Source organism: Sciurus vulgaris, assembly GCF_902686455.1.
Source record: "Sciurus vulgaris genome assembly, chromosome: X".
NCBI lineage: Eukaryota > Metazoa > Chordata > Mammalia > Rodentia > Sciuridae > Sciurus > Sciurus vulgaris.
The window spans coordinates 127,003,027-127,030,320 of record NC_136471.1 but is presented as its reverse complement, the minus strand read 5'-3'; the positions used below and the strand labels follow the sequence as shown (position 1 = coordinate 127,030,320).

Here is a 27,294-nt window from a genome sequence, read left to right as displayed (position 1 = left end):
AACACCTAACTTCTTTTAAATATATACCAGCAGAGGCTACAATCCATCACTCCATTTTGTTGTGATCATCAAGAAATGTCTGATTTTTAGACCTAACTCTCCATTTGCCTCTTAATCTTTTATACTTGTCATTGTTCTTGGCAACTTTTCTACTCATGGAGAAGAGACTTCACTCTGCATCCTAGTTTCTCTGTCCCTTGAAGTCTTCACCTCCAATCACCTTTTCCTCTACTCAGTTCTCACTTTCCCCTGTAGGCTGTCATCTGCAATAACCAAACTAACTCTAAAATCTTGCCTTCAATGTTCTCACTAACCATAAATGCTCCTCCTCTAATTAGCTTACTCTAGTTCTCCAGACACCAGTGCTTTCTTGACTCCCTGAGGCCATTGGGACTTCCAATGTATTGGTCCCAGTACTTTTTCCTTGTCCATCAGCCTTGCCTTCCCCAGTCCTCCTGTCCTTCCTTGACCAGTTCGGACAGCAATCATACCCTTGTGCACTCCCATTAATTTCACTACCTCACTTTCCCAGTTCTTCACCTATTCCACCACTGCACTTGAGCATTGAGTGTGACTGGAGGAAAAACACAACCATGACCACAGATCTCATGTGGGTGTTGAGCATACCTAACAGTCCTACCACATGTTTCTAGAAAAGTTAATTTTTCCTTTCTTAGAGACAACCAGTTTACATCTTTTCTGTCCTTTTAACCCCCAAAGTCACTTCCCCATACTCACTGTTTCTGTTTAACTGGGAAATAGAAACTAAGTTTGTACTTCCCTGGGCTTAGAAACATTTGTACTGTGGAGTTGAAGGTTCTCTAAAGACAGGCACTTTCTGCATGGAATACCCAGTTTCTTGTTTGCATTTCTGCAAATCACTGAGGGGATTGTGCTAGATTTTTCCAGAGCTGAAAGACAGAGAGCGCTAACATGGGAAGACACAAATTCCCCAAGACTGAAAAGGAACTGGGGCTTTGAGGTGGGCTCCAGAAGCAGATACTCATATCTCCTTCCCACACAATGAAGAGGTGGCATAGGATTGAGAGGGAATGGTTACAGGGATCTCTCTAGGAAGGCCAAGTCCCATTCTCAGCCTGAGCATTAGGTTGCATGGCTGCCTCAGAAACTTCTGCCTCCAAGGAACCTCATAAGCCTTAACAACAAACATCACCAGTGACCAGAGGTCCTTTCTTGATTATCCTGGGCAACATAAGGCCCTTGAGATCCTCTGCTTTACCCTTCAATGGGGTCTGTATTTTGATTGAAGTTGAATCTCCAACCAGGTTACTGATGGTTCAGGACCAAGTAAATTCATTTCAGAAAACTAAAAGAAATAAGGCATTCTTTACATCCTATGTTGAAAAGTAAGACATAGACCCACTACATCTGATTCTGAACAATGCAACTCAGAGGAATAAATTTTTGCTGGTGGCTTTTTGATGCATTCTACTTTAAGTGAAATGTACAAAATGTGAATTCAATGAAAAGCAGGATGATATTATCCTCAGTCTTCCTGGTCATAACCAAATATTTGCAATGCAAATACTTAGGCTTCCAACTATGATACAACAGAGGTGTCTTCTTGAACTTATGAAGCTCAAACACCTAGGATATCACATTAAAATTCCTGCACAAGCCTGTGGAACCATCTGATTTCATGTACTCAAAAAAAAAAAAAAAAAAAAAACGGAAGAAAAAAGAAAAAACACCCTAAGCTTTTCAAAAAGGGCATAGAAAGTTAGAAAATCTCATATCACCAAGAGTGAGCAAAGAGGCCTTGGGTGGGGAGGAAAGTGAGCGGAAATCAATTTTACTTGCTTCGGTCTCACAATGGATTTTGCAAAGTAAAGGGTAGAAAATCAATCTTGTCAAATCAGTGAGAATTTATACACTTGAAGGAGTCTAAAGGTCTTGGAGGGTGTATTAGGCAGTAGAATGTTCTTGTCCTCTATCACATTGTGGAGACTACAGAACAATGGTTGAACTCTTTTCTGTGCTGAGAGGACCGTGACAAGGATTTTTGCCATGTCTCTCAAGATAAGCCAAGACAGCAGCTAAATCTGAAATTGCCTTCTTCAGTCCAAGTACAAACACCTTGAAGGGCAGGACAGGAAGAAAATATAGGAAGCCCTCAGTGTGCCTGTTCTTTGCTCACCAGAATAAGCCTCCAGATTGCATCTCACAGAAGGCCCCTTATCCTGCCTCTGAAGGTATGTGCCTCTGGCATTTGAAGGCAGTTTGGAGACCATCTGATAAGACTGGCCTCCTTTGATCATAGGGTAAGTCCATGCCAAACTTAGTAGGAACTGGTCGCTCCCAGTGACATCACCAAAGAATCTGAAAGAAAACCAGGATATGGAAGCTGGACTTTGAGCAGAAAGGAGGCCCTGTCCTTCTCTGAGTTTTACTCTCCCAGGTGTGGAGATAAGTGCTGAAGAGATGTCAGGAAAGGCAAGGAACTGATGTCTTCTGTCCCAAGAAAGATGGTCAAGATCTAGGCCAGGAGGTGACCTGTAGCAAACTTAGCTGCATTTTGTGAGCATGTTACTCAGTTTCTGCTCTGGTTTCTATAAACTATGGAGAATCCTCTTGTAAAATATCTGCCTAGTTGTAACTGACCTACTAAGATGTACAAAAGAGTCATGAAGGACAACATAAGAGAGAATGGCACTCTACTACCACATCTGACCCCCTAGGCAGGCATGCCAGTGGCCTTAAACTGGCAAAAAAAAAAAAAAAAAAAGGCCCAAAAAGGAATGGAGTCAAGGCTGAGATGTCCCACTTCCTGGCCTCATGTGGGCCTTCATTCTTCAGCACCAACTCTGATGAAGTAGGTTTGATGTGATTAAAGGAAACATGTGGTCCCTTGACAGAAGTTGTATGAACTTAGAGAAATTACTTGACTTCTCGGTGCCTTGGTTTCTTTAGGTGTGGAATGGATATAACAGTACTTATATCATAGAGTATCATGAGTATTATATGGGTTGATGTGTGTGAAATTCGTAAGAGTCACGCCAATACCATGGAGTCATAGATGAAGCACCATATACATGTTTGATGAAATAACAAAAAAATCATTATTATGTAATTACATGTTGAACTTCAGATGAACACAAAAATCGATGGCTATTAGCCATCAAAAAGTATGGTAGGAAGAATTCTAAGATGCCCCCAAGATTCTATGGCTCTGGTGTATATACTTCTTCTGCCAGGTATTCAAACATTAACATAGGTTCTCCTTTGAAGAAATTTTGTAAATGTAATAAAGGTCCCAAGTCAGTTGACATTAAGGTCAGGATATTATCCACTAGGCCTGACCCAATCAAGCATGAAGTTTTGAAGTAGAGAGTTTTTTTTTTTTTTTTTCCACATGGTCACAGAATAGGAAGTCAAGAAGATGCATTCCATTTAGCCTGGAAGAAATTAAACATTCATGCTATGAACTTCCTATGGAAGTGGTCACGTAGTGATGAATTGGGTGGTCTCCAGATGCTGAGAGCAGCCCCTGGCTGACAGCTAGCAATAAGACTGGGGCCTCAGTTCAACGACCATAAGGAACTGATTTCTGCCACCAACAAGAGAGCTTGGAAAAAGTTCTGTGAGCCCCAGATAAAAATCCTTGCGCTGACCAACACCTTGATGTCAGTCCTGTGAGACCATGAATGGAGAATCCAGCCAGCCTATGCCTAAAATTCTGACCTACAGAAACTAAGATATGATTAATTTGTGTTAAGTCACTAAATGTGTGATCATTTGTTACTCAGAAATAGAAAACTAGTATGGCAGGAAAGAAAGACAAAGAAAGAGAGAGAAAAAACCAAAAACATACACAAGTACATGAACATTCAGTGCTGTCCTAAGCCCAGGCAACCTCTCCTCTGCCCTACCACATTACAGGGAAAGATTTTCCCAGTATCACTGACGAAGTTCGTCCAAAAGGTTCTCAGTTCAGAAAAAGAAAGGTTCATTCGCCATGCCAAGTTGATCTTCTGGGAAGGTTCATTCTGTGCCCAAAATCACTGGCAGCACAAGGCTGACTCATCCTTAGAAGCAGCAAGTTTGGGGTCTCTCAGCAGGCCCATATGATTAGAGGAAGTTCTGTGTGGTATCTAGGCCTAAACTTGGCACAATCTCCCAGTGTCACATTGGGACCTTTGACCTACAAACTTGCATCTGGCTCAACTTTTCAAGAACTACTTAGGAAATCAGGCAGGGAGCTTTTAGGACCCAGAGGCCTGAGCTTTGGGACTGACTGAAAAAAAAAAAAAAATACAGAAGACAGAGTTTGTAATGGTTAAGAGCTCTGGCTTCTGCATTAAACTCTGGCTTTACCATCTACTAATTGTGTGCCTCTTTGCAAGTCCCTTAACCCCTCTTCACCCTCATCTGTGAAATGGGGATAGGAGTTGTAAGGATGCTTACAATTCACTAATGCATCATGCCCAGCTTTTAGCAAGCCCTCTAAAATGGCAGCTGTTATTTAGTTGCTTTTGATGCTGACCTGGTCTTACACTGAAGTCCTAATGCTGGGCTTTTATCATATTATGAAGGCCCAACCCTGTGCCCCGGAATAGATAGCTAAGCACATCTTGATCCCTTGTTTAGGAGCTCCTAGTGTCCAGTTAATGACTGATCACTCCAGCCTGGTACATGGAGTATCAGACCATGTCAATCAGCCCTTTACAAACCCAGAATAAAAAATCATCATCCTTCCCTGGTCCCTTTCTCTCATTTTCTTCTTTTATCATAACATACATTGTGCTAGCAATGTGCACCATCTAGTCAGTGTTTCTACTGAATAAAACCAAGCAAAATGTAACATAATGGCAATATGAGGCTAGTCTACAAACTACATAAGTTTGCAATCTAAAACCAGACAAAATGGTCACCATTTTTAAAAGATGGTTTCATGAGGCTAAGTTTACATCCATCATCCATGAACGTAGGGCCTATTAAATGTTACTTAACCAACTTTGATAATACAATTTGAGGTCTTGCCACACTAGGATGACAAAGCATTCAGAGGTATATGTTACTTATAAATATAACCACATCTAGACTCATAAAAGTATGCTATTTAAATAGAATCTTCTTTCTGAGCATTGCTAAGTGAGGTAACTTGAAATTTCCCTAAATTGCAATGAGAGAGGTGGTTATGGTTATTTTTCCCATTTGTGAGGATGACCATCTATTATATGGATTTGCAAATTGGTTAATTGCCTGGAATAGTTAGGAAGAAAAATGCTATTCTATAATTCTGTTACAATCATGAATTAAACTCAGTGGATTTAACTAAGGGAAGATTAACATAAGCCAGGGGTCTTTCTGGTACATTTTATATGAAAAAACAGGGTATTTTTTTAAACTGATGTTTTAAAAAGAACTATAGCAAAATGTCTACAACTCCTTATCCCCTGGCAAAAGATTTCTTGGCTGGAGAGTGTAAGATTCAGGAAGTGAAATATCTGCATTCTTGGTCACCCTGGTATACCTAGAATAGTATGTGGCAAAGACACAGGCACTCACTAGAAAGTTCCTAAATAAATGAATTCAACAAATTAATGAAATGAAATTAATTATCAAGTGGCAGGATACTGATGTTCATTAGCTGTCTAAATTCCAAACACTAAATATATATATGATTAAATTAAGAAAAAAAACGGGAGGAAGTGAGGTTCTGTAGCCACATTTTAATTACTGGGTACTTTGGAAAAGAAGCAAACCTGGTGTCAGTAGAATCTATCGCCACAAAGTTTTCATTCTTGAATGGAAATTTCTAGAGCCTCTGTTGTAAACCATTTTATGATGGATCATTTATGAGAAGCAACTCTCTTGCTTGTTATCATGTGACAACAGCGCCACCTTCTGGGAGAACTAGTTGAGCATTTTAGGATAATATTCTGGAGGATTTTTTTTTTCACATTGCAAATTAAATTTAGAATCACAGAAAAAAAACATATTGGAAATGTCTTTAAAGATCACCTAGGCCATATGTCATCTTACAAGTACAGACTTGCCTTCAGTAGTTACGGTATTTTCTTTCTCTCTATTGATGAATTCATCTCTCAGACAGAACTGAAACTACAATCATCAGTGCTAAACTACATCACAAGTTTCCCGTAAATCTGAAACTGTAAAGCAGTTAAAATCCATTCATTGAACATCTAAAGAGCACTGTCCAGGAGAGATTTCTGCACTGATCTATATCTATCTATGCAGTTTAATATAGTAGTCACTAGCCAAGTGTGGATATTAAAATACGGCTAATAACATTCAGGAACAGGCTTTTTAATTTTACCTAAACTTTTTTTTTTTAAACCAGGGACTGAACTCAGGGGCGCTTGACCACTGAGCCACATCCCCAGCCCTATTTTGTATTTTGGGGACAGGGTTTCATTGAGTTGCTTAGTGCCTCACTTTTGCTGAGGCTATTATTACAGGCGTGCACCACTGCACCCAGCTTAATATTACATAAATTTAAATAACTTAAATTTTTTGATTAGTCACATTTAGGTAGTACAGGGTTTCTCAACCTGAGCACTATTTACATTTTGAACTGGATAATTTTTTGTGGTATATGAGGTGCTGTCTCCTGTATTGTAGGATGTTAGCAGCATCCCTGGCCTCTACATACTCTATGCCTGTAGCATAATCTCTCAATTGGAACAACCACAAGTGTCTCCAGACTACCAAATGTCCTCTGGATGGAGAGCAAAAATCACCACGGTTGAGAACCACTAGACTAGTAGATACTACACTAGACAGCACAAGTCTAGAACATACTCAACACGTATATGACAGTTTGGTTGAGAAAAAGAATTTGCCCCTACACTCTACTAGGGTGTAGTAGTTTTGTCATAATAACGAAAACAATAAAAAAATAGGTAAACAAAGAAATGTTTTATCTTCTCCTATCATAGAGAGGTGGAGCCAAGAGAGTAATGTCGGAAAATTCTGCCTCAGTCAAAATTCCCCAGGTTCTTAGCAGAAAATCTATATTTTAATCTGGCTCCTCTCTACTTGATCTCCCTGAGTTTTGGTGTATTACCTTGGAAAAGTAGTGAATAGTGCCCACCTGGTAGGTTTTCCGTGAAGGCTAAACTAAACGATGTATTAAATGTTCCTTCCTTTGCACTTGGCATGTAGTAGATGTTTAAAACAGTAGCCATTATTTCAGACATTCTTTCAAGGGGGAAGCAGGGGCATCTTCATGCCTTCCAACCAAGAATATAAAGTACCTAATGTGTTTCTATTAAAAATAAAACAAACTAGCCAAACTCTATAAACCTAATTTTATTTTAAATTTCAGTAGCCATAACATTCAATGTTATCCTGTTGTTTTTGAATCCGTTCCCGTGACAAAATTAAAGGTGTAGAAGAAAGCGTTTCAGATCCTCTGGGAGAACAAGTCCGCTTATCTTATGATGCTGCTGGATTCCAAAGCACTTCCGGATTCTCAGGCGGCATAACTGCATCAAAGAAGGGGGCCCTGGGGAAAGATCATGAGACAAGTCACATGATTTCATTGATCTAAGACTGCTTTTCCTTTCCTTCTTTTAAGCATATAAAATACAATATTGTTATAAGTAAATAATATGGTACTGTTTAAGACTTTTCTGGTTTTTTTGTGGAGGGCATTTTTAGGTCATGTTCTCTCTTTTCTGCTATCTAACTGAAATAAGCTCATTGGGTTTTAATTTAGAACAGAGCACAAGAAATTTAAAGCTTAGCCTTACTAACAAAAGCTTAAGAAAACTCATTTGGGAATTACACACTACACAAAAATTCTAATAATGAAAATAAAAATCACATTTAATAGGAATGTTGTCTTTTACCTTTAAAGTAAGGTAATATTTCTAGGGGCAAGCATGTCTTTTTTATAATTTTAGCAATTTATAAGATACTCAAATAAAATGAGCTATCAGTGAATCATAAGTGTATGCTACCTTATTAAGTTACATTTGCTTTCATATTCTGTATTCAGAGCTATCACAAAGCTTCAACTCAGGTAAAAAGTGCATTAGCATAAACCTTGCCTGGGGAACATTCAAGAGTTTACATTTTAGGACGGTGGCTTTCAACAAGAGACAGTGGGGGTAAGGGAAGAAGTACTTTGCTTCCCAGGGGACATTGGGCAATGTCTGAAGTCATTTTTTATTATCACAGCTTGGCTAAAGTGTTACTGGCATCTAATGGGTAGAGAGTTAGGGATGCTACTACATATCCTGAAGTGCACAGGACAGCTCCCAACTGGCCCAAACTGTCAATAATGCCAACGCTGAAAAACCCTGTTATAGGGTAAAAGGATAGGGAATGATTTTCCACTCCACTCCCACTCCCTGCATCAAATTGTAATGTAAATTCTCTTTGGGTTATTTTTTTTTTTTTTTTAGAAAAGGAAAACTCTACACCCTCAAAAGTCCCTAAAACAGTATCCCACAGTCTGCACTTCAAAATTGTCTATGGAGGGAGATCTATAGGATGTTAGGCCCCATCTCAGAAATGTTGCTTCAATAATTGTTGGCTGAGGCTTGTGCTATCAGGGGCAACTGTATTTTTTAAAGGCATGGGCCCTGGGTCATTTTACTGTGCAGCTACAGTTGAAGATACAATTGAAAGGATACTGTGGCCTCTACTTTCCTATAGCCTCACCACAAGCTACAGGGTAAACTGAGTTACACATCTCTCAGGTGATGGAGAACAAGGAGAGGTGGAAATAGACCAATATAATTTTTAAAATGAACTCAAGATTTTAAGACAGGCCCTAACAGCACTTTCAGAAGGGCCCTGTTGGAATTTAGGGCATCTTCCAGATTATGTCCAGATGATGTGCCCAAGGAATATACTAACAAACTGCAAAAAGTAGACTGTCAGGAAATAGAACTTAATCTCATCTCACTAAGGATTATCAAAGGATGTGATTAATCACATGTGCTAGATACACTGTCAGGGGAGATAATGATAAAAGCATTAAGAAAAACAAGACCTCAGAGCAAGCCCAATAGAGAATTATGAAAAGCATGACATCAGAGTAAGGTCAATTTAACTACTAATGACAACAGAGTAACTGCCGACTAAAAGATCTAAATATAAACTTCCCTCAAAAGAAGAAACACAAATGCACAACAAATATTTGAAAAAATATTCACCATCTCTAGCAATGAGGGAAATACAAATCAAACCACACTAAGATTTCATCTCACTCCTATCAGAATGGCAGTGATCAAGAATACAAACAGCAATAAATGCTGGCGAGGTTGTGGGGAGAAAGGAACATCTGTATATTGTTGGTGGAACTGCAGACTAGTACAACCACTCGGGAAAGCAGTATGGAGGTTCCTCAAAAAACAAGGGATGGAGCCACCATATGACCCAGCTATCCCACTCCTTGGTAATTACCTAAAAGGTCTAAAATCAGCATACTTCAGCAATACCTCAATGTTTACCTCAGCCACCTCAATGTTTACAGCAGCACAATTGACAATAGATAAATTATGGAATCAATCTAGGTTCCCTTCAATAAATGCATAGATTAAGAAATTGTGGTACACACACACACACACACACACACAATAGAGTTCTACTCAGTCATAAAAAATGAATGAAATTATGGCATTTGCAGGTAAATGGACAGAAATGGAGAACATCATGCTAAAGTGAAATTAGCCAGACTCAGAAACTCGATGGTCAAATGTTTTCTCTTGTGTGCAGAAGCTAGAGTAAAAGAAAGGAAAGGGGAGGGAAGGATAGGATAACATAAAGAACCATTCAAATACAAATTAATAGATGAGTGGAAGGAAGTCTAGTAGAGAAAAGAGAATGGGGGGAGAGGAGGAAAAGGGGGATCATGAACTGAAATCAATTTCCATGCATGTATGAGTTTGTCAGGATGAACCCAACTACTATGTATAAATAAAGTCATATGTATACTATATTAATGTCAATATAATAATTTATCATAGTAAGTATATAAAGTTCTAATTTTGAAAAAAGAATAGCTGCTGACTTTTTACTGCAAGTAGGATGATGTATTACAACTATAGCACTAATTCCATATAAACAAAGCTGAAAATCCTCTACAGTTTTGTAGCCATTTGCTGGCACCTACTTTGCTCAATAATAAAATCAGTTAATTGTATTTATGAATTGGCATATTCCTTTGTGTCTTGATTTCCTTTTTTCTCCCAGCAATACTCATGATGCTTCAAGGCCAAAGTGCACTTTGGGCGAAGGGGCTCCTGTCATGCTGGGCTGAGAGAGTAATGTTTAGTTCTCATTGTGTTCCATGAACAAACACTGATTTAGCTGCTAATCAAGAATAGTGATATTTCGGTCACTCCATAACTCGGGTTTCAAGCAGAGGATATCTGTTTCTTGGTGAGGCAGTTTTTGCTGCTTATCGATCCCCTGCTGTTTACCCCATTTGTCTACTGCAATCACCTGCAGTCTGCCAGCATATCGACTACTTTTTGAGTGCAGATTGCTCATTGTCTGGCACCTACCATCCGCCATTTGCCTGCTGCTTGCCTGTTGATCGCCTGCCTTTCACCTACCATCACCCACTGCCCGAGGTTCACCTCCGATCCTCCTACAGCAGTCAGCAGACTGACCACAGACTGCCAGTGGAGCACCAGCTGCCTGCTGTTGCCTGGAAGTTCACTGTCACAGTACCTGCAGGTTTGGTTACACGTGGCTGCCACCATGTTGAGACAACAGCCAGGACTTGTAGGACCCCTGGCCAGACTGACTGAGCCCCATCTCCAGGATTCTTCAGCCTGACTGATCACTCCCTGCCTTTGGAGCCCTCACATCAACTGACTGCTCCCCACCACCAGGAACCCCAGACCGACCAACTGCACCCTACCACCAAGACCCCCAGACCAACTGACTGCACCCAGCCTCCAGGATCCCACAACCAGACAAACACACCCACCTCCAGACCCCCTGCCTGACCAACCGCACCCTGCCTCCAGGACCTCCAGCTGATCACACCCATACCCTGAGATGCAGCTCCCCATTTGCCAACACATTTGGAAGGCAGAGCAGCCATCTTGGATAATCCTGGATGTTGCTGCCCACAGCAACAATCCCACCATAATTTATCAGAGGTGGACTGGAACTGAACTACTTCTGTTTTCTTTATCTGGGCTACTTCCTTGCTTACTTGCTTGTTCACTAGTTTATAGAGGAAGAGAGGCTTTGCTTACTTTTAGAGGAAGAGAGGCTTTGCTTAGAGGAAGAGAGACTTTGCTTAGTTTTAGAGGAAGAAAGACTTTGCTTAATTTTAGAGGTGCTACTCTTTCAGAGAGGCTACTATTATCTGCTGCTTCTTCTTAGAGGTGCGTCCTGCATCCTGCGTCCTAAAGGTGTGTGCTAGAGGTGAGTGCTATCAGAGGTGCTTTCTATCAGAGGTGCTTCTTAGTGGTGAGTCCTGTGACCTGCAACCCGCGATCTAGAGGTGTGTTCTTAGTTCCACATTCTGTGAGCTCCGATCTAGAGGTGCATTCTTAGTTCCGTGTTCTGCGATCTGCGATCTGCGATCTAGAGGTGTGGCTTTAGTCTTCCATCCTGCGATCTGTCAGAGGTGCTGCTTAGTCCTGCGTTCTGCCAACTGCGATCTAGATGTCCTCCCAGGCGAAGAGAATGTCTTATATACCCTAATGCAGCCAGTCAGTTTAAGATTAAGTAGCACGGTTGGAGCATGCGCCACGGTACCAATCAAGAAAGAATGAGGAACATCTGTTGACCACTAGCGCAGAGGAGACATTAACTAATCAGGCAAAAGTAGATCACGCCGTGCTAACACTAATTATGCGCCACCTCTTGGCCCAACGCCAGCTGCCATCCTAGGGCTCTCTGCACTGGAAGCCATAGCTCCCATCTTTAGGTGGGGCAAATCCCATCCTGAGATGCCTGCTGGAGACTTGAAGCTCATTGTTAGGTACCTCTCATGCATCAGGCTACTGAAGACTAGGAGGTTTGAATACTATATGACTGTTATAATGTAGATTTTCTTTTTTCTCCTTATTTGAAAAATTTTAAGTTTTTCTTTCTTTACTGGTCTCACTCTTTTCCTTTTGTTTACCTGTTCCCTCAGAGTCTCTTTCTCCCAATTCACATGCTAACAACCAACTTCTTTGGATTACACTCTCACTCTTTCTATTATCTAGAACTTCTATATATTCTTTTCTTATCCCATTAACAGCTACATCCTACACCCATCCACATCCTCTTTGTCCTCCATTAGAAACTGTAGACCTTATTGCAAATCTATTTGTTTATACTGAAGATAATAATTGAACTCATTCTGTTTATTATGACAATATTGTTAACGTCCTCATAGGGGCTATTTGGTTTCCGGTTGCATACTGTCTGAACTGGTCACTGCTGATATTGACCTCCCTCTTAAAGAAAAAGTTTTGGAAACCTATAGGGTCACTATAAGCCTATGGGGGAAAACTGCAATACCCCAGATCTGCACTGCTAGAGGAGAAGATACATGAGCAACATGAAAAGACAAGGGAAGAAAATGATCCAAACAAATCTAGATTCTATATTAATAGAATCCAATGACAGTATGGTAGAAGAAATGTCAGAAAAGGACTTCAGATTATACATGATTAAGATGATTCATGAAGCAAAGGATGAGATAAGAGAGCAAATGCAGGCAATGAATGATAATACCAATAAGCAGTTGAAAGAGCAACTGCAGGAAGCAAAAGATCATTTCAACAAAGAGATAGAGATTCTCAAAAAAACCCCAAACAAACAGAAATTCTTGAAATGAAGGAAACAATAAACCAAATAAAAAACTCAATGGAAAGCATCACCAAAAGACTAGACCACTTGCAAGACAGAACCTCAGACGATGAAGACAAAATATTTAATCTTGAAAATAAAGTTGCCCAAACAGATAAGATGGTAAGAAATCATGAACAGAATCTCCAAGAACTATGGGATATCATGAAAAGACCAAATCTAAGAATTACTGGGATTGAGGAAGGCACAGAGATACAAACCAAAGGAATGAACAAACTATTCAATGAAATAATGTCAGAAAATTTTCCAAACCTGAAGAATAAAATGGAAAATCAAATACAGGAGACTTACAGAACATCAAATGCACAAAATCACAACAGATCCACACCAAGGCACATTATAATGAAAATGCCTAACATACAAAATAAAGATAGGATTTTGAAGGCCGCGAGAGAAAAGCATCAGATTACATATAGGGGAGACCAATACGGACAGCAGCCGACTTCTCAACCCAGAATCTAAAGGCTAGAAGGGCCTGGACCAACATATTTCAAGCTCTGAAAGAACATAGTTGCCAACCAAGAATCCTTTACCCAGCAAAACTAACCTTCAGATTTGGAGACAAAATAAAATCCTTCCATGATAAACAAAAGTTAAAAGAATTTACAAATAGAAAGCCTGCACTACAGAATATTCTCAACAAAATATTCCATGAGGAGGAAATGAAAAGCAACAATGTAGGTCAGCAAAGGGAGGAACTACCTTAGAGTAAAACCACTCAAAGGAGAAACCAAGCCAACTTAAAAACCAAAAATAAGCCAAATGACTGGGAATACAAATCATATCTCAATAATAACCCTAAACTCAACAATCAAAAGACATAGACTGGCAGAATGGATTAAAAAGAAAGACCCAACAATATGCTGCCTTCAAGAGACTCATCTCATAGAAAAAGACATCCACAGACTAAAGGTGAAAGGATGGGAAAAAACCTACCTCGCACACAGACTCAGTAAAAAAGCAGGGGTTTCCATCCTTATATCAGATAAAGTGGACTTCAAGCCAAAGTTAGTAAGAAAGGATAAAGAAGGACATTTCATACTGCTTAAGGGAACCATAAATCAGAAAGACATAACAATCATAAATATCTATGCCCCAAACAATGGTGCATCCATGTACATCAAACAAATCCTTCTCAATTTCAGGAATCAAATAGACCACAATACAATAATTTAACACACTGCTGTCACCACTGGATAGATCTTCCAAACAAAAAGTAAACAAAGAAACCATAGATCTCAATAACACAATCAATAACCTAGACTTAACAGACATATACAGAATATTCCATCCATCAACAAGCGAATTCACTTTCTTCTCAGTAGCACATGGAACCCTCTCAAAAGCAGACCATATGTTATGCCACAAAGCAGCCCTCAGGAAATGCAAAAAAATAGAGATACCGCCTCGTGTTCTATCAGATCACAATGGACTGAGAGTAGAAATCAATGACAAAGTAAAAAAAGGAAATTACTCCAACACCTGGACACTAAATAATATGCTATTGAATGAAACATGGATAACAGAAAACATCAGGGAGGAGATAAAAAATTCTTAAGAGGTAAATGAAAACAATGGCACAACATATCGAAATCTCTGGGACACTCCAAAAGCAGTACTAAGAGGAAAGTTCATTGCATTGAGCTCATACATTAAAAAAATAAAACGTCAACAACTAAATGACCTAACATTACATCTCAAAGCCCTAGAAAAAGAAGAACAGAACAACACCAAAAGTAGTAGAAGACAGGAAATAATTAAAATCAGAGCTGAAATCAATGAAATTGAAACAAAAGAAACAATTCAAAAAATTGACAAAACAAAATGTTGGTTCTTTGAAAAAGTAAACAAAATAGACAAACCCTTAGCCACACTAACAAAGAGGAGAGAGAAAAATCAAATTACTAAAATTCATGATGAAAAAGGAAATATGACAGACACCACTGAAATACATAACATAATGAGAAGCTACTTTGAAAATCTATATTCCAACAAAATAGAAAATACCAAAGACATCAACAAATTTCTAGAGACATATGCCCCTCCCAAACTGACCCAGGAGGACATACACAATTTAAACAGATCAATATCAAGCAATGAAATAGAAGAAGCCATCAAAAGCCTACCATCCAAAAAAGCCCAGGACCAGATGGATTCTCAGCGGAGTTCTACAAGACCTTCAAAGAAGAACTCATTCCAATACTTCTCAAAGTATTCCAGGAAATAGAAAAGGAGGGAACGCTACCAAACTCATTCTATGAAGCTAATATCACCCTCATACCCAAACCAGGCAAAGACACATCAAGGAAAGAAAATTTTAGACCAATGTCCTTGATGAATATATTCAAGAGTCTTTCTGCCCCCTCCGCGCCTGAGGTTCCGGGGAGGGACTCAAACTCGGGTTCTTGCGTATCCTAGGTTCCTTGATGAATATAGATGAAAATATCCTTAACAAAATACTGGCAAACTGTATCCAAAAACATATTAAGAAAATTGTGTACCACGATCAAGTGGGGTTCATCCCAGGAATGCAAGATTGGTTCAACATCTGTAAATCAATAAACGTAATCCATCATGTCAATAGACTTAAGGATAAGAATCATGTGGTTATTTCAATTGACACACAAAAAAGCATTTGACAAAATACAACACCCCTCATGCTCAAAACACTAGAAAAAACAGGGATAGTAGGAACATACCTGAACATTGTAAAGGCTATTTATGCTAAGCCCACAGTCAACATCATTCTTAACGGAGAAAAACTGAAAGCATTCCCTTTTAAAACGGGAACAAGACAGAGATGCCCTGTTTCACCACTTCTAGTCAACATCGTACTTGAAATACTAGCCAGAGCAATTAGGCAGACCAAAGAAATTAAAGGGATATGAATAGGAAAAGAGGAACTTAAGCTGTCACTATTTGCTGATGACATGATTCTCTATTTAGAGGATCCAAAAAACTCCTCCAGAAAACTTCTAGACTTCATAAATGAATTCAGCAAAATAGGTTATAAAATCAACATGCATAAATCTAAAGCATTTTTATATATGTGATGAAACATCTGAAAGGGAAATGAGGAAAACAACTCCATTCACAATAGCCTCAAAAAAATAAAATAAAATACTTGGGAATCAATCTAATCAAAGAGGTAAAAGATCTCTACAATGAAAACTACAAAACACTGAAGAAAGAAATTGAGGAAGACCTTAGAAGATGGAAAGATCTCCCATGTTCTTGGATAGGCAGAATTAATATTATCAAAATGGCCATACTTCCAAAGGTGCTATACAGATTTAATGCAATTCCAATTAAAATCCCTATGACATTTCTCATAGAAACTGAAAAAGCAATCATGAAATTCATCTGGAAGAACAAAAGACCCACAATAGCCAAAGCAATTCTGTGCAGAAAGAGTGATGCAGGAGGTATCACTATACCAGACCTTAAACTCTACTACAGGGCAATAGTAACAAAAAAAGCATGGTACTGGCACCAAAATAGACAGGTAGATCAATGGTACAGGATAGAAAACACGGAGACACACCCACATAAGTACAGTAACCTCATACTAGACAAGGGTGCCAAAAACTTACAATGGAGAAAAGATAGCCTCTTCAACAAATGGTGCTGGGAAAACTGGAAAACTATATGCAGCATAATGAAACTAAACCCCTATATCTCACCCTGCACAAAACTCAACTCACAATGGATCAAGAATCTAGGAATTAGACCTGAGACCCTTCACCAAATAGAAGAAAAAGTAGGTCCAAATCTCCATCACATTGGCTTAGGACCAGATTTCCTTAACAAGACCCCCATAGAGCAAGAAATAAAAGCAAGAATCAATAAATGGGATAGATTCAAACCAAAAAGTTTTTTCTCAGCACAGGAAACAATCATTAATGTGAAAGGAGAGCCTACAGAGTTGGAGAAATCTCCACACACACTTCAGACAGAGCATTCATCTCCAAAGTTTATAAAGAACTTTAAAAACTTTAAACCAAAAATACAAAGAACTCAATCAATAAATGGACTAAGGAAATGGGCAGACACTTCACAGAAGAAGAGATACAGGTGATCAACAAATATATGAAAAAGTGCTCATCATGCCTAGTAATTAGAGAAATGCAAATTAAAACCACCCTAAGATTTCATCTAACTCCAATTAAAATGGCTGTTATCAAGAACACAAGCAATGATAAGTGTTGGCGTACATGTGGGGGAAAAAGGCACACTCATACATTGCTGGTGGGGTTGCAAACTGGTACAGTCACTGTGGAAAGCAGTATGGAGATTCCTCAGAAAGCTTGGAATGGATCCACCATTTGACCCAGCTATCCCACTCCTCGGTTTATACCCAAAGGACTTAAAATCAGCATACTAGTGATGTGGCCACATCTATGTTCATAGAAGCTCAATTCACAATAGCTATATTGTGGAACCAACCTAGATGCCCTTCAATTGACAAATGGATAAAGAAACTGTGGTATACATACATAATGGAATATTACTCAGCCATAAAGAATAGTAAAATTATGGCATTTTCTGGTAAATGGATGAAGTTGGAAAATATCATGCTAAGTGAAATAGGCCAAGCCCAAAAAACCAAAGTCCGAATGTTTTCTCTGATAAGTACATGACAATACGATGGGAAGGGTGGGGGGAAGAGAAGAATGAAGGAACTTTGGATGGTGTAGAGGAAAAAGGGATGGGAGGGGGTGGGAATGGAAAAACAGTAGAATGAAATAGACAGTAATACCCTATGTATATGTGTGATTACATGAATGGCATGAGTAAACATTGTGTACAAACATAGAAATGAAAAGTTGTACCCCATTTGTGTACAATGAATCAAAATGTGTCTGTAGAAATAAAAAGTATTTTAATAAAAATAAAAAAAAGAATAGTGATATTTCTTGAAACCCTTCCCTTCCCTCTGAAGAAGGGGAAATTCTGCCTTTTCTAACAACCATGCAAAGCCCAACTCAGAACATAGCTGTATTTCACCTGATGTTCTCCTATTACTACACTGTTGAAGGAGGACAGTAATTTAATTAAGCTGCTTTCCTGAGCACAGAGAAACAGGTGGACTGGATCGACAGGGACATTCAGAGACAGAAATTACTGCTTCAGTTTGCAGGTCCAACTTTCCGCACTTCTCTGGAACCATTTCAGGTGAGTTTTCAGCCTGATGGGAGGTGACTTCACCAGAATCCCAAAAGTGGTACAAGGAGGCAAAACATGTGATTCTCCCCAGTGACAAATTATAGTTTATTTGTCTATTTATCTATTTATTTATGGTGCTGGGGATGGAACTCAGGGCCTTGTGCATGCTAGGTTTGTGCTTTACCACTGAGCTAGGGGCCCCAGGTCCCTAAATTTACACTTTATAAACCAGCTGTATCCTTGGCTACACTGTCACCATGTGAACTGTGAAGCAAAGGAATTAAAGTCTCTAAATAATGACTTTGGGAAATAAAATGGAAAGAAAGAGCTGATGAAGGCCATTTGAAAATCTTATGAGATAAATGACAGAGAAGGATATATATATATATATATATATATATAAAACACATCTTTATATATATTATATAGATTATTATTATCTGCATAATTATTGATTATTAATTATAATATATTAACATTTTGATATTAGTATTGATATTAATATATTATATATATGACTTTAAGGAGCCCTGAGGCACTTTTGCCTTTGTGTATCCCTTTCCCAATAAAAAATATTAAAAATTACGTTTTACAACTATGTTGGTATAAGGATGAATATAATCCAAATTGGGTTTCATTCATTTTTCCTTCTGATTTTGAAAGAAATTAAGATATTTCTGTGGGCCCTGAAGCACTACAGGAGAAATTGGCCCTGTATATATGCATAGCATTTTTTTGAAAATAAGAAATCATCAAAATGCAGATAGAAATGCCCAGTAATTATCCTCACTGTTTAACATAAAATTGTCTCTGTTTGTTCCTTCTGCCTGGATCAGTCTTTCCTAACCCTGCCAGCACGCCCCAAGATGGAAGTTTGGTCATGGCAAGTACCCTGTGGCTGTGGAGAAGGTGGAAGAATTCCTTGGCCCACTTTATAGTTCTACACAGGATCCACCCAAATTCTTAGTATGTGGGAGGAAAAAAAACAGATTACATGACATCAAAATCCTTCTGGTGGGCAAGTCTGCTTCAAAACTCACAAGCCCTAAAACTTAACATAATCAACACTCTGGTAAGAGAACAGGTACTGACCTGGCTGCTGAACTGCCTCTAGGACAATTAAGATTGCAATGAGGTGTCACCCCAACCTGAGGGATCTTTGTTCCCCATCCTAGCCCACACCTCAGGAAAATACCCCTCCTCCTGTGCACACCACTCAACCACAATGTTGAGCTGTTTGGGTTAGGAGTGTCAGTTCTTATTATGAAGGAGTATGGATTTATTGTTGGTTAACTTATAATAGAAAATGTCTCTGGATTGGTGTGAATTATTAAAGAAATACCCTAAACTCTCTATTAGCTGCATTTTAATCCTAAGTCAAATGTCCAGTAGTTTGTCCCATCTGTGGTACAATAAGACATCCTGGAGCATCATGTAACACCAAAAAGGCTTCTGCTGTATCATTCTATAGTATGTTTTAGATAACTTTAATATTTAAATTCTTAAATAATTACTTAATTCTCTGAAAACTGGCCTACTCCATATATGCATATTAGAACATCCCAAACAGCCTATTTCCGACATGCAAAACAATAGGAGGGCCATTTACAACATAACCAATACTGCACCCTGTTAAATACTAACTAGTCATAACTTCCCCACATTTGGTGGTGGCAGATGGTAAACTTTTATAGGATTGGGAGTCAGAACTTAGTACCTGCCTCCTACTAGGGCCCAAAGGAGTCTTTATAGATTAGGGCTTAGGTTTGGGCAAAGGAGAAGCACCTTCTCTCTCCAGGAAGAGTTGAGTCAGAGGGCTCTCTGGAGGCACCAGTTCCATGGGTCGTTTGCCTTCAGCATTCTTGGCACAGGTGTCTGCTCCAAAGTCCATCAGCAGGCATGCCAACTCTTCACTGGATAGCCTGGCCACTGCATGGAGAGGCGAATCCAGGCCTTTGCCTTGGTTCACACCTGCTCCTAAATAGTCATAAGAACAAAAGAGGGTTAGTCAAGGAGCAGAGTCTGACCACCCCATTTCTCAAAGCTCTGAGCCTCAAAATTCTCTAAGAAAGCTAATCCATGATAAGCATGGCAATCTGATGATTGGATTCTATTTAATATTATGAGGAAATCATCTGACAATGTGCCTGAATGTACAGCATGAGCTATCTACCATATTAAGTAAAAAATGTGCCACTGAGCATTATACATTGGCATGATACATACAAGAAAAATCCTGGCAGCATGAAAGCTGCACATTCATTATTAAAATAGTCTTAAGTATTAGCCAGTATAGGCTGAGAAGGAGGATAGATGCTAAAGTCTTGCATATACCAAGCAGCCAAATTCATACAATGAACAATCCCACAGGTTTTTAAACCTGGGACTTGAGATTGTGTGATTTGGACTATAAAAAGCAACCAACTCATGAAGACATCACCTAGGTTGGGAGAGCCAATTGCAAGATCATAGGGAAGGTGGCCAAGGTCTCCTCTTCAGGAATGTGAATTTCAAAGATCATCTCCACCTAATTCCACAATGATAGTCTTGACAAATCCCTGCCCAGTCCAGATCATGGCTCTTGTGATATGTGAAGACATGTGGCTTTGCTGTCCCTGCAGCAAGATGAGAATCTATATCCACTCAATAAATGTGAACTGAAATGAGGAATGACAAATATGGCTCTTTCCTGGCTAGTAGCTTAAAATCTATTTAGAGTGATAAAGAAAAATGAAATTATATCATTTTCAGGTAAATGGATGGAACTTGAGACTGTTTCGTTAATGTGAACAAACCCAGAACGCCAAGGGTTGTATGTTTTCTCTTATATGTGGAAGTTTGAGAGGAAAAAGGGAAGGGGGTGAGTGTCATGAAAATCAAGGGGAGATCAGTGGAGGAAAGGAAAGGGACCAAGGGGTGGGAGAAGGGGAAATTCAGGGGAATGATATTGGCCAAATCATATTGTTATATTGTGTGCATGTATGAATATGTAACAACAAATTCCACCACTGTGTGCAACCATAATGTGCCAATAAAAAATGTGAAAAAAGTCTATGTAGGGGGATGGGAGAGAGAGAGAAAGAGGAAAAATAGAGTGAATGAATCTCCTGATTCATAGCAATGGCTGCTAAATGAATGGAAGGCAAAATAAAAAGGGCTATAAGAATATTCAGTGGGGAGGAGAGACTCCTGGAGTCTTAAAAAATGAATAGGATTAAAATAATTAAAGATGTGATAAAATGGTGAGAAGGGGGCTGGACAAAAGCAAGGAGGTGAAAAGGAAAATGAGAACCTTTTCAATGAAAATATTTACAATAGGCTAAAAATGGAACAAGTTCAATTTCCAAATAAAGAGAATTGGTGAATATGGTCCCTAATTGGAAGATTCAGTCCAAATGCAGCAGCACTGCGAGTTACTTTTTAAATTTTTTTTTAGTTATAGATGGACACAATACCTTTATTTTATTGATTTATTTTTATGTGGTACTGAGGATCAAACCCAGTGCCTCACACATGCTAGGCAAGCGCTCTACCACTGAGCCACAACCCCAGCCCAGCATTGCAAGTTATACAGGGCCTAATCATATGACTGGCCAGAGGAAGAGAAACAGAGAAAAGAAAAACCAGTGATCATGGAGGACCACCCCTGGAAGGTGGTATCATCATCATCATCATTATCCTGGTGACAAGGTAAAGAACTAAAGTTTTAACAGTGTAAAATAACTCTCCATAGAAACTCAGTCAGTATGAACTCTGATCTGGCCCAATTCCACTGCCCGCACTCTCCTCTGCTACAATAAAAAAGACTTAAAATACATTTACTTTACTTTTCATTTTCTTTCCTTATTTTGGTTTGCTTTTTGTCTTACCTGACTCCAGAAGCTTCCTGACGCAGGCTATCTGCTGGTTTTCACAAGCCAAATAGAGGGGTGTGCCCAGGTGGCTGATGTTATGGTCAATGTTGCCCCCATGAGCAGCAAGGGACTCAATGCACTCCGCATGGCCTAAGTTCAAAGCAGGAGAAAACAGTTACAGCACAACTTCCCTTAGCTAAGGAAACAACACTGTCCCTGTTTTTGCATGTTTAAATTTGTTAGCAACATATACAGGGATCAAAAGTGATCTCCTTCATATAGAATAAGGAATGATTTTAAACACAAATTGTGATCTGTAGCTGTGGATGGAACTGCACTTGAGCTTCCTAGCCATGGTAAACAACCAGCAATCATTCATGTGTTTCAAATGTTTGTGGTTTTGTAATTGGTCTGAGTTGGGGAGAGCTATGGAGGAACAGGGATTGAAGATGGACCTAAAGAAGAAATGGCATGATGTGGGTCACAGGACAAGGAAGAAAACTTAAAACCTCAGCAAGGCTAGGCCTTGGAGAAACAGGCCACAGTGAACATAGGTCAAGCTTCCAAGAAGCTGGCAAATCCCACAGGAGCAGGGTCCAGTCTGGTAAACTAGGTATAATGAAAGCTGAATCACTTTTCCGTGGTTCAGAATGCTGTTCTTTAAACATTACTCCTTTATGTTTCTCAAGTTATACCATTTTAGCTATATGTATCCACTGAATTTGATAAATCAGTGTGTCGATAAATAAATGTCACTGGGCATGGTGGCACACGCCTGTAATCCCAGTGGTTCCGGAGGCTGAGGCAAGAGGATCATGAGTTCAAAGCTAGCCTCAGCAATTTAGCGAAATCCTGTCTCAAAATAAAAAAAATAAATAAAAAGGGCTAGGAATATGGCTCAGTGATTAAGTGCCCCTGGGTTCAATCCCTGGTACCAAAATAAATAAATAAATAAATATCAATGCTTTGGTAGGTAATTATCATATGGGTTGGGAAACTATTCTGTTAAAGCCACAAGGAAAACAGAAAGCCCACTGGCAAAATGTAATTGTGATGATAATGATGATGCTAAACATCGGAGAAAAGCAAAATTTACAATTTTATTTTTTGTCTCAGTTAAGAATATCAGTGAATCTGTGGCTCTATGAAAAGAATTACATCCCCCCACAAAAATGTATATCCATCTTATAGTTCCCAAAATTGAAAATTCGTTTCACTTAGCAAACTTAGGTGGCCCTAAGATACTATTTCTTGAGGCCCTAAAATAGAAGAATATAATTTGTTCCATAAAACTGCTTGATTTCTGTGGGGTCACAGGTTTCACAATATGCTCCACAAATATTGATGGATTATCTACTATGTACCAGGTCCTGTTCCAGAAAAATAATGGTGAACATTCCAAATGCAATAAAACGGAGATTTTAAAACTTCTGTACATCATCATCAGTTGGAGGGCTTGTTAAATCAAACAGATGGTCAGGCCCCACCCCTAGAGTTACTGATTTAATGGGGCTGGAGTGGCCCAAGAGTCTACATTTGCAGGTCCCCTCATGCTCATGCTTTTAGTATCAGGACTTCACTTTGAGAATTACTGCTTCAAAATATACCTTCTCCTCCCTCTTTTGACAGTAAGATGCTCCTTGAAAAAGTGGGTGGAAAACCTAAAATTCTCAACAGATTTACCTCTCTTGGCAGCCTCATGGATGGGGGATGCCAGATCACTCTCAGGATGGGGGCTGGCCCCATGTTGCAGAAGCAAATTCACACAGTCCAGGCTGCCACTGACACAAGCATTAAACAAGGGAGTATGCCAGTCTGTAGTTGTGCCATTCACCTAGGGGGGAAAAAATGCTCTAAGCTACACACAGCTATAAAATGGGGAGTAAAATAACAAAGTCTAGAAGGTTGTTATGAAAAACTGAATGAGGTGTCAAATGCAAGGCAGAAAGAATATTATGGAAGATTCTATCTCTTTCATGCCCTCCCCAGGAACATGAACTTTGAACCTAGTTAGAGTAATTTTCAAAGTTTCCAAACTAATCTTATTTTAAACTTTCATCCTAGATCAATCCAATTTCCTCAGAGCAACCACAGTAGTCTTCTAAAATTGTTAAAATATAATTTTTAAAAATTTAAAAACATGATTTTCATATAAATATAGTTATATAGTTACTATAAATATAGTATTAACACTATCTTAGTGTTAATACTTATTACATTGTGGTGGTTTGCAAAAATAGCCACAGTATCTCTCTATCCCACTATGCACATCCCTTTGCAACTCCTCCCATCACAAGATGGAGACTATTTTTCCAATCCTTGAATCTAGGCTTGCCCATGTGACTCACTTTAGCCAATAAACAGTAGCAAATATTATGTAGAAAGAGCCTACTCTTACAATCCCTGCTACCATGTGGATAAACCCAGGCTGCTTGCTGAAGTAGGAGAGATCACACAGAGATTTTTCCATCTCCCCAGCCATCCTGACCAAATGTTTTATGCTTTCCACAAAATTTCACTACCCTCCACCCACAGCAATGAAAGCAGAAATATAGCAGCTATTTATTAGTGGAGGGCAATGAAGAAAATGCTAGAGACTCTGAGCATGACTTTGCAGCAAAAAATTCAGTATTTCACATATCACTAATGCAAACAAGTTTGATGGACCTAATAACTCTTGAAAAACACCACTCTTCATATTTCAAACCAGGCTCATCAAAAGTGCTGGAAATTATTCAGAAGGGATAGAAAGAGTCATTTTTCATTCTTAGATAATATTTGTCTCTAAGATATTATTTGACCTGCACTTACCTGAGCTCCATGCTTTAATAAAATACTTGCACAAGACAGATGACCTCCAAGACAGGCTTCATGAAGTGGCGTCACACGGTCTGCTGTGGTGAGGTTCACAGGCCACCCCTGGCACAGCAGAAATGAGAAGAGTAAGGAGTGCAAAGCATCAGTGCCCTAGGGTTGGTTTTCAGCCACAATTCCAGTATTTATATGACAGTTCTTCTCAAAGTGTTGTACTGTCACACACTACATTAAGGTGTTGATGGTGGTGTAAAAAAAAAAAGAGGAAACTGACATGCACTGCAAGTATAATATGATACAACCATTAAGGGAAAGTTTGGCAGTATCCGTTACAGCTGATGAGACACATGTCTACCACCCAGCAATATCACTAAATAAATATATACCTAGATAAATATACAAGAAAGTTCACAATAGCATGATAGCTTGAACCTACAAACAACCCAAATGTGCATCAACAGTTAAGTAGATTAATAAACTTTGATATAATCATTCAGTGCAATATTATACTGAACAAATTATAACTGCAAACAACTGCAAGAATGAAGCCTGCAAAAATTATGTTGAGCAAAAGAAGAAAATACCCAGTATAATACATACTGAATGATTACATCAATATAAAATTCAAAAGGAGGCACAACTAACCTATATTGTTTCCGAATACACACATAGGAAATAAAACCACAACAAAGCAAGGAAGTCAGGATATGGTTACTTCTATGGAAGAGGGACAGGACTGTGCTCCAGAAAGCATAAGGGGAGCAATGGGGTAGGTGTTGCTTTGGGGGAGCCAGCAATGTACTGTTTTTCCATTTCTTGACCTGGGAGGCAGTCACATGGCAGGTGATATTCTCATTATCATCACTCTTTCTTAAATTGCACATATGCATTTAAGTTATTTTGTTTGCGTACTTCTCAAATTAAAAATTTTCAAGTTAGCACAGCCTAAATTGCTATGTTTAACAAGCAATTATTAAATTCTAACAACTTAACCAGTGTCTTTTTCTTGTAGGACAATTAAAAGGAAACTGCAAGTGAACGCAGAAATATACAACATGTGCCTTTTAGGAAGTATAAATGTATTTTATTGCTTTAGGAAATTAACATGTACCTATTAACCAATAAAATATTTCTTTAAATATAACTACTATATTTAGTAATGCACAGGATTCAATAATTTATGTGATAAAAATACCACTTTTATACAATTTTTTTTTTTCTCAAAAGAAACCAAAACTCTGTCCCCTAATGACATTTACTTTTTTTTGGTACTGGAGATTGAACTCAGGGACACTGGACTACTGAGCTACATCCGGCCTTATTTTGTATTAGAGACAGGGTCTTGCTGAGTTGCTTAGTGCCTCACCATTGCTGAGGCTGGCTTTGAACTTGTGATCCTCCTGCCTCAGCCTCCCAAACCGCTGGGATTATAGGCAAGTACCAGCACACCTGGCACCATTTACTTTTGTTCTCGGTCTTCTGTGGCGGGCGGAACCGGGGCCCAGGGTTACGCCATGTGCATCCAAAGATGGCGACTGGCAGAGAGCAAATGGCGTTCTGATTATGCATGGAGAAAGGCAGAACGCATTTACAATTGGCTGTATTATAATCAGTTCAGCCGCCTAGCGCGTGGACAGATATACTTTACGTGTATGCTCGAGCGAGTGACTGCTTGACCTTTAACAGGATTGGATGGACATATCTGGTTACAATTGCTTATGCATGAGACTGCTTATATATTGAGGGTGTTATTTTGAATAAAGGGGAAGCTGCTTGATGAACCTTTGAAGTGTGTGTGTCTTCTGTCCCGCTGGTCGGGCGTAAGCGCGAGAAGCAGCGGTTTTAGGTAAGCGAAAAGAGCAAGAAACCGCGCCGAACCGCTTGGAGCAAGCCGGGCAAAGAAGCCGAGGTTTTCCTCCGTAACTGGAGCCGCTTGAAGCAGCCCTGGGGCAAGCAGCGGTTCTCGGTAGTCTTCCTAGCTCTGTCTTGGTTTTAAGGAGGGGATGAGCAAACGATAATTCATGAGTCAAATACAGTCCACAGTCTATTTTTTGTATAAGGCAGTAACTAAGATTTTTACATTTTAAATGGCTGAAAAGAAATCAAAAGAATACTTGGTGATATATCCAAATTATTTCATTGTCTACAAAGTTCTACCAGAACACAGTCGTGCCCACTCATTGTTGTATTGTCTGTGACAGTTTTTGCACTACAACAGCAGAGAAACTAGTCTGCAAAGCCTAAAATCTTACTATCTGGTTCTTTATGGAAAAATTGCCAACTCTGGTCTTGATCAAAGGAAAGAATACATCATTTCTTAACTTTACTATTCATACCTGACTTAAATGCCCAATTAGCCAGGAAGTTTTACATACTTTTAAAAAGTAGCTTTGTCAATGCAACAAGGAGGATGTAATTTTCCCATGAGACAGGAATTATGTGAAGGTATCAGATACAAATGGTTGGAAGAGATCCAGGCACAGAACTTGGGTAAAGAAAAACCACAAGAAGTGTGGCCCATAAGAAAAGGAACATAATGTCAGCAAGACAAAGCAAGCCAGGAGTGACTTTTCTAAGTCTTCTTCCCTCAGTCCCAACCCTCTGCCGAGCTACCATTCTATGCCCTTCTTCCCTTCAA

The 27,294-nt window shown here is 39.1% G+C and overlaps 1 protein-coding gene and 1 long non-coding RNA gene across 2 annotated transcripts in view; one reads left to right on the top strand and one right to left on the bottom strand.

Moving 5' to 3' along the window:
- LOC306650880 overlaps positions 1 to 11,587 on the top strand; it is a 114,964-nt gene extending 103,377 nt beyond the window's left edge. The window contains exons 2-3 of the long non-coding RNA XR_013761051.1: positions 11,383 to 11,461; positions 11,503 to 11,587. This is a non-coding gene — a long non-coding RNA (uncharacterized lncRNA). The remainder of the gene's footprint in view (positions 1 to 11,382; positions 11,462 to 11,502) is intronic.
- The window catches only part of ASB9 (ankyrin repeat and SOCS box containing 9), a 36,202-nt gene continuing 16,194 nt past the window's right edge, over positions 7,287 to 27,294 (bottom strand). The window contains exons 3-7 of the mRNA XM_079123260.1: positions 24,654 to 24,761; positions 23,526 to 23,676; positions 21,858 to 21,992; positions 19,774 to 19,965; positions 7,287 to 7,492 (exon numbers count right to left, since the gene is read on the bottom strand). Coding sequence (XP_078979386.1) covers positions 7,368 to 7,492; positions 19,774 to 19,965; positions 21,858 to 21,992; positions 23,526 to 23,676; positions 24,654 to 24,761 — 711 coding nt within the window. The 3' untranslated portion in view covers positions 7,287 to 7,367. The remainder of the gene's footprint in view (positions 7,493 to 19,773; positions 19,966 to 21,857; positions 21,993 to 23,525; positions 23,677 to 24,653; positions 24,762 to 27,294) is intronic.